This window comes from Oreochromis niloticus, linkage group LG7 (genome assembly GCF_001858045.2).
Source record: "Oreochromis niloticus isolate F11D_XX linkage group LG7, O_niloticus_UMD_NMBU, whole genome shotgun sequence".
Classification (NCBI taxonomy): Eukaryota; Metazoa; Chordata; class Actinopteri; order Cichliformes; family Cichlidae; genus Oreochromis; species Oreochromis niloticus.
The window spans coordinates 42,911,546-42,926,607 of NC_031972.2; the positions used below are offsets into that span (position 1 = coordinate 42,911,546).

Here is a 15,062-nt window from a genome sequence, read left to right on the forward strand (position 1 = left end):
AACACAGATGGAACACGTACATGAACTCAGCTAACAAACATCTCCACAGCAGAACCTTTTCCCAGATCGGCTTGTCTGCACATTCAGAGCCTCGGGGCGCAGTCTGAAAGTGGTTGGCGAGTCATTACACTGCAAACAGGTTAGCCAAGTGTCTGTCTCTTTATATTTGTTTGTGTGTGTATATTTCTAAAGTGAGTTGTGGCTGCTCACTTAGGAAAATTGGAAAAGTTGTCAAAAAGTGTGGCTTTAGTAATGTGGGGGAAAGTGTGTGTGAGACTAAGAAAAATGAGGAAACAAACCAAAGTGTAAGATGAATGGACTGGAGATGGTTTGAGACAGAGAGAGAGATGGATCATATTCTAATGCATTTTACATATGTCTGTATTTGTATGCGTTGTGCGCATTTAACACGGCGTGCTTAGAAGCCTGAGATAATTAAATTTGAGGTTAGAAGTCGGCTGAGACAAAGAGAGAGAAAAGAAAGGAGGAAAAAAAGGCTGTGTTTTTTGTCTTAGGAGAATCTAGTCTTGGCTACACATAAGAGGCTGTCTGAAGCATCTGGGAGTCAGATGTCTGCTTCTCTAGCCAGGATTCAGCTGTACCAGTCAGAGGCCACAATATCCCCTTTCCATGTGCTACTTCAGGAGGAGCACATGCTCAACCTTCACCCAGAAAATCGAGGCGTGACTTGTGCATTTAAATGTGCCATTAGCCAGATGCCTTAACCATTTTCTTTGCTCATCTGTCACCTCTTGCCACAGTGAAACTATATTATATAGAAACCTCCCCGCGTTTCAGTGAAGCTGTTTCTGTGTAAAAGATGATTCCTTTAAGCAATATTCTGGTTTTTAAGCTAAAGAGGAATGCATTAACATCGTACTTGATTATATGCCTCCATATTTAATTCTGTTTGGGACAAGAGTGTCCTTGTTTTCTCCTTCAGCTGAAGCCAAAGCCACAATGGCTGGGTCCTCAAAATCTAACAGCTCATTCTGCCCACATTTCCATTCCCTCTGCCCAGTTGGACTGTGGTTCTGTTGTGGTATTTAAGAAAGATTTCCATTTAGTTCCATTACATCAGTCATCAGATTGTGATATCCATGCACCCCAAACACTGGGTGACAGTGAAGACCTCCTTCCTGCTTATACTGTCTTAAATGACTACCATATCAGAAGAATATGCAGCGAATAATCTGAACTGAATGCAGTCAGATCCGAGACAGACGTAATGACACAAACCAACACATGTTGCTGTTTCTTTTCCAAGCAAGAAACACAAAGGATGCCAGTAATACTGCCTGGAGTTAATGGACAGTTCCAGATGTTGGTTAATCCTAAATTCCTTCTTGTACCATGAGAGTGTAAATTCATAACATTTTTTTTTTAATATAGAGAAAGCAGTCTGTGTGTTATCAGGTACAAATTATTTTGTTTTAGATGATTTTTTTTTAAGAGAAGTTTAAGACACAAAAAGCAGATTTTGGCAAGTAAAACAGCTTCATGAGAATGATACAAAGTGAGGAAAGATTTTTGTATGAGCATTTATTACATTAACCTCCTAAGACCCAAACTCTTTCATGGCATGCATTTTTAATTTCTCTTTGCTATTTGGGCTGATTGGGACCTGATGAATGTAAAAACAAAGAAATATCTTTTTACCTGATTTTGCTCTAAAAGGGCCTGATATCCACATATGAGGACATTTGTCTAAAATTTCGATAGAACAGTGGCAGTATAATGTCCTCGTAAGTGGACATCAGGCCCTTGTAGAGCAAAATTTTGTATTTTGGTCTGGACAACCCAGAATGTGATTTCCACATATGTGGACGCCAGGTCCTAGGAGGTTAAAAAAAAGTTCAAAGAACACAGTCATTACTTATACTGAGCTTTGTGATTAGCAGTTGTCTTATGTTAGCTGCTAGCTAACAACTTGCTAGTCACTGCTAGCAAATATAGCCTGGTATAAGTAAGTGTATAACTGTGGTTGTAGGTAAGTGCTAACGTTTCTAATGAGGTCACTATATGAACAGCAACTATTAGTTACCCACTAATACAACAGTACAAATTAAACAAACTCTCAAAGTTAAGTTGATATCGCCAACTTGCAATTGGAACTCTCTTTTTATTTTTATTCTGACACGACAAGAAGTCACGGCCGTCTGGAACTAGGGCTTTCATAGCATCTTTACTTGGAAACTTATTCGAAAGATGAATGACACATCAAAGGAAATGGAGATAGCAGTTTTGTCATTTGACTAATCAGTTGTCAGTGTCTGTTTGTGTGTTCGTATAACTTCATTCAGTCTCTTGTGATTTTACCCATAAAAGCAGAGGAGACTTATTTGTCTGTATTTTAAGACATGTTGATGTAATACACTGCCTTTAAATGTTCCTGAGCCACAGAGGACGTCTACCCTTTAATTCAAAACATCCGCGTGGGATCCTTTTGCATCTGACAGCAGGGTTACTCTACGTGTACGAAAGCCATTCATCAAGCAACGAGAAGCAGACATTACTCAACCTGCGGTCATGATCTGTGAAGTGTTGTACATAGTACCTGAATCACTTGAAGCCTCTAGCGATATGTGGAACAAGCCTTGTAATAGGCTTCCAGCCCTGAAGAACAAATTAGTTCCTGCTGTACAATAACTGCTATACTTGAGTGACAACAGGTGCTCCCATGCTTGAGTTCACACCTGCCCGTCTGCTTCTCACTAACTAGCAAGCTCTCTGTGAACTGATACAGCATTGAGGGGGGGAAAAATTGTGGCTCTCTGTGATTTGGAGCACATTTATATTATCTTTTATTGTAACCAACTTCAAGATGCAAGTGAAAGACCCACAGACTGGGTGCAAAGAGTTTAAAGTTTACAAAGTGCTTTCATGTGGATATGTCTATTTTTAGCCTCAAACAAAATGACTCACAGCCTCTAATGAGGCGAGAGTCCATACGTGTAAGTGATGCTTTTGTCATTTTTCACTGTGGTGGGTAATGATGTACCTCAGCAAAGCGTAGCTGTCAGCAGAACATTCCTTCTGCTGGGATGGTAGAGCGCACAGAGTGAGGGTATTTTAAATGTTATGACATGTTATGGCATATGTGATTGGCAGCTGCTTTGACTAAAGTTGTATAGGCACTGACCTTTGTATGAGAATTTGGCATAAAAGTTTGCCACCAGAACTCAACTTTCAAAGGCTAATATAGTTTGAGCAACACTATGAAACTGATATTTTTGCTTCTGGGTGCCCCCTACTGTTTCTCTGTAGGGGGCCACATTACCACCCACTGTCTTGTGTTACTTGCTGTCAGCAGGAAGATTGACTCAGCTTGTGTCTTGCCATCTTTGGGCTGATAAATCTTGTTGGTACAAGATTTGCTCTTACCTGACTTCTTGCTTATTTACTTTTTTTTGTATTCTTAGCTTCTTCAGTCAACTTCCTGTTTGGTCTCCTAGCAAATGCCATGCTGTCAATAGAAGGAGAAGCTAGAAGAAGCTAGGTCTCAATTCATGACAATAGAGTCCTAGCTTCTCCTATAATTAGCTCGGGTCTGTAATCTTAATCATGTGTGGCACTGTGCAGTTTTAATATTTTGGGTCAATGTAGCATCAAAAATGGCTTTGAAGCTGCTCATTTAGGTAAAATATTCATATAATTCTCAACTTCTTGAGAAGTATCCTTGATGTCTAGCAAGCAAGCCTGTTAACTAATATTCAGTTTGTTTGTTATTTTCATAAACTGATCGTGCAGATGATCAGAAAAAGATGGCAGCCTTTATCACTGGCATCATGTTTGCATGAAAAAAAAGTGTCTTTAAAACAAAAACATGCAAAAAACCTTCCTAAAAACAGTACATACATAATGCATTTTCTTGCGTCAACACAACCCCACTTTTCAAAACCAACACTATGACATTCACACTCACTTTCATGTGAAGTGGATATGTGGGGTTTGATTTTTTTTTTTGTCCCTTTCTATTTTTGTCGCTTTTTATTTCAACAACCGAGTACCACGGCGGCTGGCTTTTCATTCGGCCTTTGAGCATGGCAGTGTGGAACGTCCATGACGATTTTCCTATGTGCGAGAAAACATCAAACACACTGTTTGTGATTGAGCGTAGCCCAACTCTTACCCTTATCTTAATCTAAAGTCAACATAACCCTTCAAATAAGAAAAGCACAAGAACACACACTCGCAAACTGACTCTGCGGTCACAAGCTTCACTGTTTCATAAATCTGCAGTGGAGCTAAGGGATAGATCATTATGGGGCTCAACAGACAGCAGCAGCCTGACAGTGACTCATGCAGCAGAACTCCATGTGCCTCAAGTACATAAAAAGTTTAAGTGGGACTAATCTAAAAGCTCCGGTTATAATTCTCACCTGATGTGTTACAGGAAGAGTGAGTTCACTGTGGCGCACCAGCTCAGCACACCAGCCCGAACTCCTTCGCAAATCTATAGAGGATTCGCCCTTTTTTTGATGAAGCTCGGCTACTCATCTTAACATTCAGAGATCGTACTGCTCATTTTTTTTTACCAACTACACTTTTTTAAATAGATTATGCAGTCTCCAAGTTTACCCTCGTTTTAAACAGCAAAACCTGTTGATACTGCATGTTTTTCTATCCTTAAAGATGCATAGGTTGAAAAATGGAATTAGCACCATTGGACAGTAGCCCATGTCCCGCCTACCTCATCATAATGCAGAATGAACATTAAAATGAAAAACCGACAACAGCAGAATCGTGTAACAAAAACGCAGCTATCTCCTTTTAACCAGCTCCTGTCTCTTTCGTTGCCACCATCGCTCAGTTTTCTGCCAGCCAGCTGCTAGCAGATGAGAAGTACTGATGCTTCATCACTGCAGAGACATCCTGTCTGGGATAATAGAGTTGCTGTCGCCTGACCCTCTTTTGGCCCCACATGTAAATATTTGTCATGCCCTGCAAGCTGAAGTGCACCGCTTCCCCTCCTTTGGAAAACAAACCTATTATTATCTGCTTTTTTTTTTAAACATATGATGACGGGAGTGTTTCGGGGCTTTATTGGTTGTGTAAATCCAGATGGGTTCATCCTGGTGTGATGCTATGATATAACCGAGCAAATGGTTTTAAAATGACATTTTTGGACTGATAGAAACCAGGAGATTCTGGAAACAGTTTCAAATGTTCACATTTTATCATTAGGCTTTTTTTTATGCTTCTTTGTCATCCAGTAAATCACAAAAAAAAAAAAGAATTAATAATTAACAAACCTTTAGCTTTGTGACTAATCTGCCACTTGGGTTGAATCACTGTGTTATTCACCGCTGCCTGACAAATCTCCAACAAAGGACATTTCAAGAACTAGAGTGGTTTTTAAGAGGCTTTCAAATAAGCAGAAAAAACAGGAAACAGGATTCAGTAGTATTTTAAAGATATTAATATCTTTAATTGCCTAGGTAGAGTCAAACTAAAACTCATATCTTATCTGATGATCACTCTGAAGCTTTTTACCCCACTTAGCAGAGTAAGCGCCATATTAATGCTTACTATTCTGTGCAGTTACTTATTCCAGTTTAAATTTATAGCTAATTACATCTCCATTCTCTTACAATGAATGAGATTTATCTCTGCTTCAGAGTTTCGAACCACTAAGCTGCCTCTCTCTACAGCCTGCACATTTTACATCTTTCGCCGCGATGTTCCCCGTCCTCAGTTGGCAGATGACTCACTGAATGTATATTTATCAGCACATACATGCTTTGTCTTTCGTAGCCGACTCAATATTTAAATAAATGTGATATAAATCTGCTGTTCCATTCCCTAGTACACAGCTGCCCTCCAATCATGTTTAATATCGGATTAGCTATAATTAGATTTGTGGCTTGCTAATGATTTATTCTTGTGTAACCGGCTATTGCTAAAATACAAAGGTCAAAGCATAGCTCGAAGACGTCACTTAATAATGATGGCTGCTGCTGTTCAATGACAAATCTTTGTTCTAAATGTAAACACAACAGTGCTTCATTCAGATGATATCAGCCAATACTCAATACCAGTGCAATATCCCAACATGTCCCGCCAGTTGCCATTTCAAACTGCAGTGCCTGAGAGCCAAGAGGAAAATATTCATCTTCATACCCTTTCCTCTGTGTTCCCTCAAAGCAAAGGTGGCTGTTGTAGCCATCGACCCACCCTCTTTCGGGGAGCTTTGCCTCGTGGGATGCTGGCCTCTGGATTGCCCCCTTAAGCCTCCCTTCATTAGGGTCATTGCTGGGAGAGATTGAAGTGGGGAGAGTGTTTGCTCAGTAAAGCTGCTTCTTAAAGCCATCACAATCCTGAGGGGAAATGAGGGATTAGACTAACGAGGACAGAAGATGGCTATTATCTGTGAATAATTGACCTTGACAACACATTATTGATTTGGGTATTTTAGAATTAAATACTGTAGTCTCCAGTGACTGATTATCATGATACTGTGATGGAGTTTGCATGTATAACCTATATCAGTGGTTCCCAAATGATGTTTGAGCATCATTATTTTTCATGCTTTTTTATTTATTTCAATGCAGTTCAGTTCAATTCAACTTTATTTATATGGCGCCAAATCACAACAACAGTCACCTCGAGGTGCTTTATATTGTATGGTAGACCCCACAATAATAGATACAGAGAAAAACCCAACAATCATATGACCCCTTATGAGCAATCACTTTGGCGACAGTGGGAGGGAAAATCTCCCTTTTAACAGGAAGAAACCTCAGAACCAGGCTCAGGGAGGGGCGGCCATCTGCCGCACGGGTTGGGGTGAGCGAAGGAAAACAGGATAATAGACATACTTTGGAAGAGAGACATTTATGTGGAACACACATGTGTAGCAATCATTTCATTGTTTAGTAAAATACGTTTAAATGTTTAGTAATGAATATCAAGTGAAAAAAGTTTTTGATAACACATTTATTTTGTACATGTACAAAATTGTTATGTAAACTGTTCTGTATTGAAAGAGTTACTGTAACTAACATAACAAGTCAGAATAAGATATTTATGGTCCCCATATATCATTCCCTATATACTGATATGTTGTCAAAACAAAAACATGGGACTGAAAAATATAGTTTTAAACAGCTACTGCAATAGTATCGCTTTTAGATCAACCTAGTGACCTTCAAAGAGAGGTCAGAGGTCAAACGTAACATGATATTTTAAATCCTCATATTTTAAATTCCTGAATTGTTAACTTGACCCCACTCTGCATCCCTACAAACCTTTATCGGAATTCTCCAAAAGTTTTCAACCTATCATGTTGTATGAAATAAGTATGCATAAGTATGAAATGCACACACGCAAGTGCAAACATAACAAAAACTCTTTGCCGGAGGTCAGTTTTAGCTAACTAAAATTTAAGCTATCAATTCAAAGTCCAGCTTCAACAGACATGCACTTTTAGGGCGACCGTGGCTCAGGGGGTTGGGACGCATATCTGCAACCGGAAGGTCGCCGGTTCGATCCTCGGGCTCTCTGTTCTGGTCGTTGTGTCCTTGGGCAAGACACTTTACCCTACCGCCTACTGGTGTTGGCCAGAGGGGCCGATGGCGCGATATGGCAGCCTCGCCTCTGTCAGTCTGCCCCAGGGCAGCTGTGGCTACAACTGTAGCTTGCCTCCACCAGTGTGTGAATGTGAGAGTGAATGAATAGTGGCATTGTAAAGCGCTTTGGGTGCCTTGAAAAGCGCTATATGAAATCCAATCCATTATTATTAGGTTTATTTTTCACATTGCTTAAAAGAGCCTTTGTTAGACCTCAGCTCACCTTATATTTATTGCAGCAAGATTTGCCAACAGGAGCAAGAGCTCCAACTCATGCCCCGTGGCGCTGTACAGTTTGTTTGTTAGCTAGATAATTTTCTGACTCACGAGCCAGGTGGCCAGTATTGAAGTGAGCAGGTTCCGTCTTTGACTCAGACACTGTCCTCTCTTTTATCCAACAATAAGTAGCCTGCATCAGAGCAGATACACCTGCCATGATGGGATAAAAACAATTGATGTTTGTGTGAGGGATTAGCAGTGGCCCTGTTGGCAAACAAGTGTTTGTTTTGGCATAAAAAATAATGATATATCATGTACTTTTTCCAAAGAAAAAATGAAAAAACAACAGGAAAATTATATAGAGATGACAAGGGTGGCACAGGCGAGTAAGCTTCCTAACAACCAATTTGAATTTCCGTAATTTTCCACTGATTAACCATGTTATTTCTTGTGGAGGAGGCAAAGATGATCAGACTTTTCTCATATAAATGTGCTTAAGCTACAGTGTAGCAGGGAGGACAGTCAGCATTAATGAAGTCCTCTCTAGCATGACACTGCCCTCGGTACATAGTAACCGGTGCACACTGCTACATCCATGAAATGAATGTTTGTTTAGCAATATGTCTTCGATTTTCTAATTAATAATGAGAAACCAAAAAGCCAGCTCCTGTCGATTTAGTCTGCGCAAACAAGAAAGAAATTTTCTTTGCATACCGCAATCAATAGATGGCAAATGAACCCTGGTCTGTGGCATCTCCCTTCATTTTGTCTCTGCAATGGACCAGATATACACAACAAGCTGAATAATGCTGTTGTATCACTAACAAAAATACAAAAATTGGGACACCGCTGTCTTCAGGATTGCTGACTCACTTTTAGTCGAAACTGGAGTTATAAATGAGAACATACAGCATGTAAACATGGGGAAAACAGGGGGATTCCTTGAAATTGTGTTAAATCTACATCTCTGCTCTAAATTCTTTTGCCTCTGGCTTAAGAAAAAGTCCTGTTCACACTGAGACCTTCACATTAGATTACATTTTTTAATCTATTGTTCTGTTTGTTTCACTCACAGTACCCGTGCGCAGTCTCTTCAGGTTGACTCGGTCCAGCGCTGGATGGAAGACCTCCGTCACATGACGGAAGTAGAGTGCATGTGTGTCCTCCAGGCCAAACCCATCGGGGTAGAGGAGGACTCTCAGCAGGGAGAGCTGATTGTGGGCTCTGGGGTTGGTGCAGGGGACCACGTGGCTAGAAACAACCTGCAGACGCTCCTTCGCCGAGCTTTGGTGGTCAGCACAGAGCTAGGAAAGATGTTTCAGCGGCTGGAGAAGGGGCGCTGGCAGAGGGTCCACAGCACGGCTGTACGGGCAAACTGCCATGTTCGCTCACTGGTACATGAGTACAGTGCAGCTCGAAGCACGCCACCGGAGATGCAGAAGGTGATGGTCGACTTTGAAAATTAGGTTTGCATACATAAATAAGTGCCCATTTTACAGTAATGAAAAAAACTGAACGATGTTTCTTTTTAACTGGAGCTGTTTGACATAAGCTGAGCTTGCATTACTGAACATTATTTCCTTATCTGTTATCTACAAATACCTGAAGCTATACCCCACTGACAGGCTACTTGGAGAAGAATGCCATTTATGTTTAGAACTGTGGAGGTCTGACCACTTAAATGTGCATGTTTTGTTGTAGTATGAGAAGTCTTTGCTGGAAAAGTGTATGGAGCTGACTAATATTACAGAGAGGTAAAATCTACAACGTTAATATGCAATAATTAAAAAACTCCCAAACAAATGCTTTGTTTTTTAAATCAAACATTTGATTTGCACCCACAGGTGCCTTCACACTGACGATGAATTCTTCCTGAAATCCATGAGGGAGGCCATCCATGAGATCCTTACAGATGTCAGTGACTCGTTCAGCAACATGATTGACATGGCTTTAGCCAATGAGATCCGGGTATGTAGTTTCTGTATTTGCGTATATTTCATCTTGTGCTCTGCAGTGTTATGTGTTTATAATTTTGCTTATAGGTTGAGGTGTTGCTTTGCCTAATTTATAAGAGTGTTATAATCAGTGGTGTAAATAATTTAACTCTGAAGTAAGAGCCAAACAGTCTCAGGGTTGAATTTAGCAAAGTATGTTGTTATGGAGTGATCAAAAGAAAGAAGAGACTTTTGGCAATGGGGAAGACCAAGATTTCCACAAGGAACATACATAGTTTGTGACTTATAGTTAGCACGAGGAGCCTGATCACCACGGCTACTTTCAACAATAATCTGGAGAAGAATGTGAGCCTGAGCTGGTCCTTAAGTACTGGCTGGAAATGAGTGAATCCTAAAAGGTGTGTTTGTTGAAGCGTGGGAAATCGGTAGGCACCGCCAGCAGGCGGAGTCCCACAGCAGAACCTGCCCATCTCCACCTAAGAGTAAGAAAGGCTGAGAGGAAAAGAACCAAAGCAAAACAAAACCCTAAATAGTCCCCGATTATGATATCATCTTTACACTGTCACATAGATAAATCATTTTTGTATAACTAGAAGAATTAAAGAGAACTAACAGGCTTACACTTTCATACAATTTAAAATACAAATGGAAAAAAATATTGATTAAAGTAGCTTACACATACCTACCCACTGGTAAAATGCTTCCACCTGGTGGTCAAGGCTTTCATTTAAATTTTGCAGAGGGTAATTGCAACAAATGCCTTTAATCATGGTGAACAGTCCTGCAGATACTGCTGGCTACTCTTAGTTCTTTTTTTCTAGACAGAGAGTTAGGGGCAACAAGAAAAGTTGCCAGAAATATTATGTCAATCAACCAATCAGTCAATCCTACATATGCAGTCTATTGTTCTCTATCCCACTTTAAGCAACACCGACTGTGATGCCGTTAAAACAGATACTGTGTATAGTAATATTTTGGATCCAAGCACACATATATAAAGTTACACTCCACGCGTGGGTCAGATAAGAAGGGGAGAAATTGCCCCTTGATTGTTGCACACATGTAGAAATAGACTTAGAAATGTCTGTCATGTTTGTGCTATCCAGTGGTTGTATCGAAATAAGATGACACAGCTGACACCATAACAGTATTAATGAGCCACTAGAAACAGATTTTTGCATCATGTCATCAAAAGTGATGATTTGAAATGTGTTGATTTGTGAATACAATGACAAAGATTTCAATTTCCTTGCAGGTTCTGATCAAGCAGATTGAATCATCAGACAGCCTTCATACCATTGGTAGTGCCATTAGCAACCTGCTGTCCCTAACCCAGGATGGACCTCAGCTCTGCAGCATCATTGCCAAGGTACTCGGGACATAAAAATAGACTCTATGCTATCCTTCTTACTGCATTTAGAGAGCAGATTCACTTTACAACTGGGACCTTGCTTCCTTTTATTCGCTCCTGTGGAAAGTCCACCTATACCAGTGTTTGTCATTCTAACCAGCAGACCTGCGATTGCCAGCTATCTTATTATACATGCCTCTATAAAGCTATTTCACTGTGAGATAAGAAAAGACAGACTGGACAGCAAGTCTGTATTGGCCATTAGTTAGCTGACCGCTTTCAGGATGCTTTTGATAAGACACTTCCTGATGGCCCGCTCATACACACACATACACGCTCTTTGCAGCCAGATTGTAAGATCAATACTGTCAGCTCTCATTAGCCGTAAGTATTGATTACACATTCAGGTTGCTCAGGTGTCTTTACCTTTTAATCCACTCTCGCTTTTTTAACCAAGTAGCAAGCTCCAGGGCTAAGTAAGACCATGTAAAAATGAGGCTGTTTCCAAAAGCAAGTCAGTCCCCATGGATATTGTTGAGCTTTGCAGAAACAAATTAATGTTTACAGTGTGGTACTCTAAAACGCTAACAGAGCCTTAATAGCACTCATACAGTGGTACATTGTCAACCATTTATATCTAGTTTAAAGATGAGGTCGCCTTAAGTGACAGGTTACAGGTCATCTTCACTTCACTTCCACATAAATTATCTGAATATGTGGCTTGCTTTGTGCTTAATTATACCAACAGCCTGTCAAGGAAGTCTGTGCTCCTGTTTCAGTGCTCAAGGACCCCAGTATTATTTTTGCAGTATGTTATTTTTGCAGTATGGCACATATTTTTGTCTGTGCAATGATCGCATGTAGTCTATTTATGCAATTTGCTAATTAAGCTTAGTGATCATTAAATAATAACTTAGCACTCCACTCCCCTCCAAACACCAATCTCAATGCTTCAGAACTGGGTTTTACAAACCAAAGGATGATGTCACAGTGGCTACATCCATCCTTTTAATACAGTCTATGTTCTTAACTTGGTGTGTAGCAGAGCTGGACGAACCATCTCAGAGGAATCCTGAAACCAACCACAGCAAATAATTAGCTTTCAGCTATCTGTCTATTACACTTTCTCACACACCCCTTTGATGCATAACATCAGCTCATATTTGAACATTTTGCTCATTACAAATTTTCCACTACTGCTGACTTCACTCGCGCACTGAATAACAGCAATTAGCCATTTAAATGTCTGGGTGGGGACCTGATATTTCCACCCTCTCCATCTCTATGCCAGTCTTTGTTGATGGGCTGATTTTAGTGTGTTAGATAGAAAGGTTAAAGAAACAGATGGGTGGACTCCCATAATGTTAAAAATCATTGTAGCTATCATACAGCTTGAGGCAGTGAGGTACCTTCAAAGAGGAAATAGTGTGATAATGATAACTTGTAATTTACATGACAACAGGAGTGGATATTTGCTGGTTTTGCTTAGTTATTGGTTGTTGATGGTTGTTCTTGTTATGTCAAGTGTCATACTCTAAGATTTGTCGTGGAAAAATCACATCACACATAATATAAAGTAAATAATCGGGTTGTAAAATCTGATGTGGCGCAGGGGTGGAGTCTAGCCTTTAATGGAGGTCCTGTGACCCAACCCATGATTACACAAATGACTTGACTACACAGTGGGAGCGGTTGTGGCTCAGGACTTAGAGCAGGCATTCTAATAATCAGAAGGCTGGTGGATCCAGTCTGCATGTTGAAGTATCCTTGGGCAAGACAATGAACCCGAGTTGCCTCTGATGTGTCCATCAGAGCGTGAGTGTGTGCAAATATTAGACAAAGCACTTAGGTACAGAAAAAAGTGCCTGCATGAGCGTGTGACTGGGTGAATGACATTTGTAGTCAAAAGTGCTTTGAGTGCAGTTAGAGTAAAAAAAAACACTTTATAAGTACCAGTACTTAAAGTGCTGGACCTACAGGGTCAGCACAGCCAACCAGTAAATCACTGTGGGTTTTTCACTATGAGTGAAAAATGACTTTGACACACAGAAAATCATTTGATCAATTGTAATATTTTAAGTTGATTATAGAAGCTATAAATAAAATGTACAGTGTTCAGTACAGTAAGTAAATCACATGTAACTGCGCGTTTCCTCAACTTGCAGATATTTTATTAAACCTACACGTGAGCAGGGTTTTTAAAAAAGCGAATGGTTTAAATTGAAAAGATTAAAAAATATGTGTCAACAAAATATTGTGAAGTCTATCAACTCTCATGCCCTGATTTTAATAACCCATTATTTCAAAACATGTTAAGTATTTTTTTCTCTTGTGATTTTAAATCCTTGTAGGTGATGTTTTTCCAAAGCACTTCTCTGTAATTGACAGCTTATCAGACCCTGAGTATTCACGCCATCATGGCTGACTGCACACATCTGTCATACCAAACAGATCAGAACAAATCATACAAATTATCGCTGAACACTATTCATGCCTGCCTTTAGCTCGCGACCCACTCAAAATGACAAAACAAACAAAATAAATGCCCAACATATTCATCTAAAAGCATAATTTATTCTTTAATCCATCAAATTCAAACTATTTTCTTTTCTTTGGTCTTTCAGAGATGAACCATAGTTATACATGTCTACCTTTTTATGGTCATTTGCATTTTTCATATTTATATTTTCTGCATGTCTTAGGAATAAAACACATCAACCAATACAGTAACAACATTCAGCAGCCAGGCAAAAAGAGCAGTTGTCATGGATTTAGCAGTGTCTGCGAAGCTGGATTCAAGAAGTGTTTAAAGTTGACGTTTTTAGAGCATTTAAAGCGCCATCTTGTACCAGTATAGAACGTGACGTCACTAGGTATATTGGTTGGTTGCTGCTAATCCTGTCTATTTACACTATTTCATGTCATTTCTGTGCTGGTTAAGGTTAGGGTTAGGGATAAGGTTAGGTTTAGGGCTGGAATACATGGCTGGAACGTATATTACCACGGGACCGTCATTCCACTGGAATTCAGCCATAACCCGGCGCGTACCATCAGAACGCAGAATGTCACCTTTCGCGTTCCTCAGGAACGCCGCAGGACGTGACAAAACGTCGGGATGTTACGCCTCGGGCGTGAGAACGGTCTGAAATACACAGTGGAGTAATCAGGGAATAGGAAGCAGGAGGGAGACACAGCTGGGAGAAATTATGGCTAACGAGACAGGGGGAAGTAAAACTGAATACACTGACATAAGACATGGACCTTTAAAGTAAAACAGGAAACAAGAAACAAATCACAAAGACGTAGACTTGACACTGAACTAGACCTACACTAAACACGAGGGCACAAGAACAAAACCTAAGAACTCATAACCCGGACCAAACTGAAACCTAGAATAATAATAATCAAAACAGCACAACTAAAGAATCAAAACATAAATCATAATACAGAAGAATACCAAAACACAAGAAACTGAAAATGCTGGGTCAAAGTGACCCAGAACCGTGACAATGACAGCATCCATCTCGCCACAGAACAACTAAACAGCTGATACACAAAATCATTCACAAACTTTCAAATTTGCGCATTTTTATTTCCTTGAAATCAGTTTGTCCTCATTTAAATGCCTTTATATACATTCATTCAAGTGGCTCCAAAGTGTTTCAAACACTTGACAACGAAAAAGTGTGATATTTAACAATATGTTCACATTTAATAATATCCAGAGCACCTCTAAGTTAGAATTACTGCCTCAGCCAAACAGTTAAGTTGTGGTTTACATCCATGTCTGTCCACTCATGATACAGTACACACATGTAGTCAGTTATAGCCACTCACCTTTGAGTACTGACATTGCATTCACTTCATCAATGAACTGAATGCAATTCACATTGGTGTGAACATTTTTGAACTTTTGGGGGTCTTTACCTTACAATATAACATCATTTGAGTCCAGATTTGTTGACT

At 39.9% G+C, this 15,062-nt stretch overlaps 1 protein-coding gene across 5 annotated transcripts in view; it reads left to right on the forward strand.

Annotated features, from left to right (window-relative positions):
- The window catches only part of insc (INSC spindle orientation adaptor protein), a 57,567-nt gene that overhangs the window by 21,633 nt on the left and 20,872 nt on the right, over nucleotides 1–15,062 (forward strand). For 4 of the 5 annotated variants that reach the window (XM_005459956.4, XM_025909156.1, XM_013264207.3 and 1 more), the window contains exons 3-6: nucleotides 8,866–9,232; nucleotides 9,492–9,544; nucleotides 9,635–9,758; nucleotides 11,001–11,114. In XM_005459956.4, the coding sequence (XP_005460013.1) occupies nucleotides 8,866–9,232; nucleotides 9,492–9,544; nucleotides 9,635–9,758; nucleotides 11,001–11,114 (658 nt within the window). Of the gene's footprint in view, nucleotides 1–56; nucleotides 140–8,865; nucleotides 9,233–9,491; nucleotides 9,545–9,634; nucleotides 9,759–11,000; nucleotides 11,115–15,062 lie in introns of those variants that run through there. The other variant, XM_025909157.1, reaches the window with a different exon arrangement.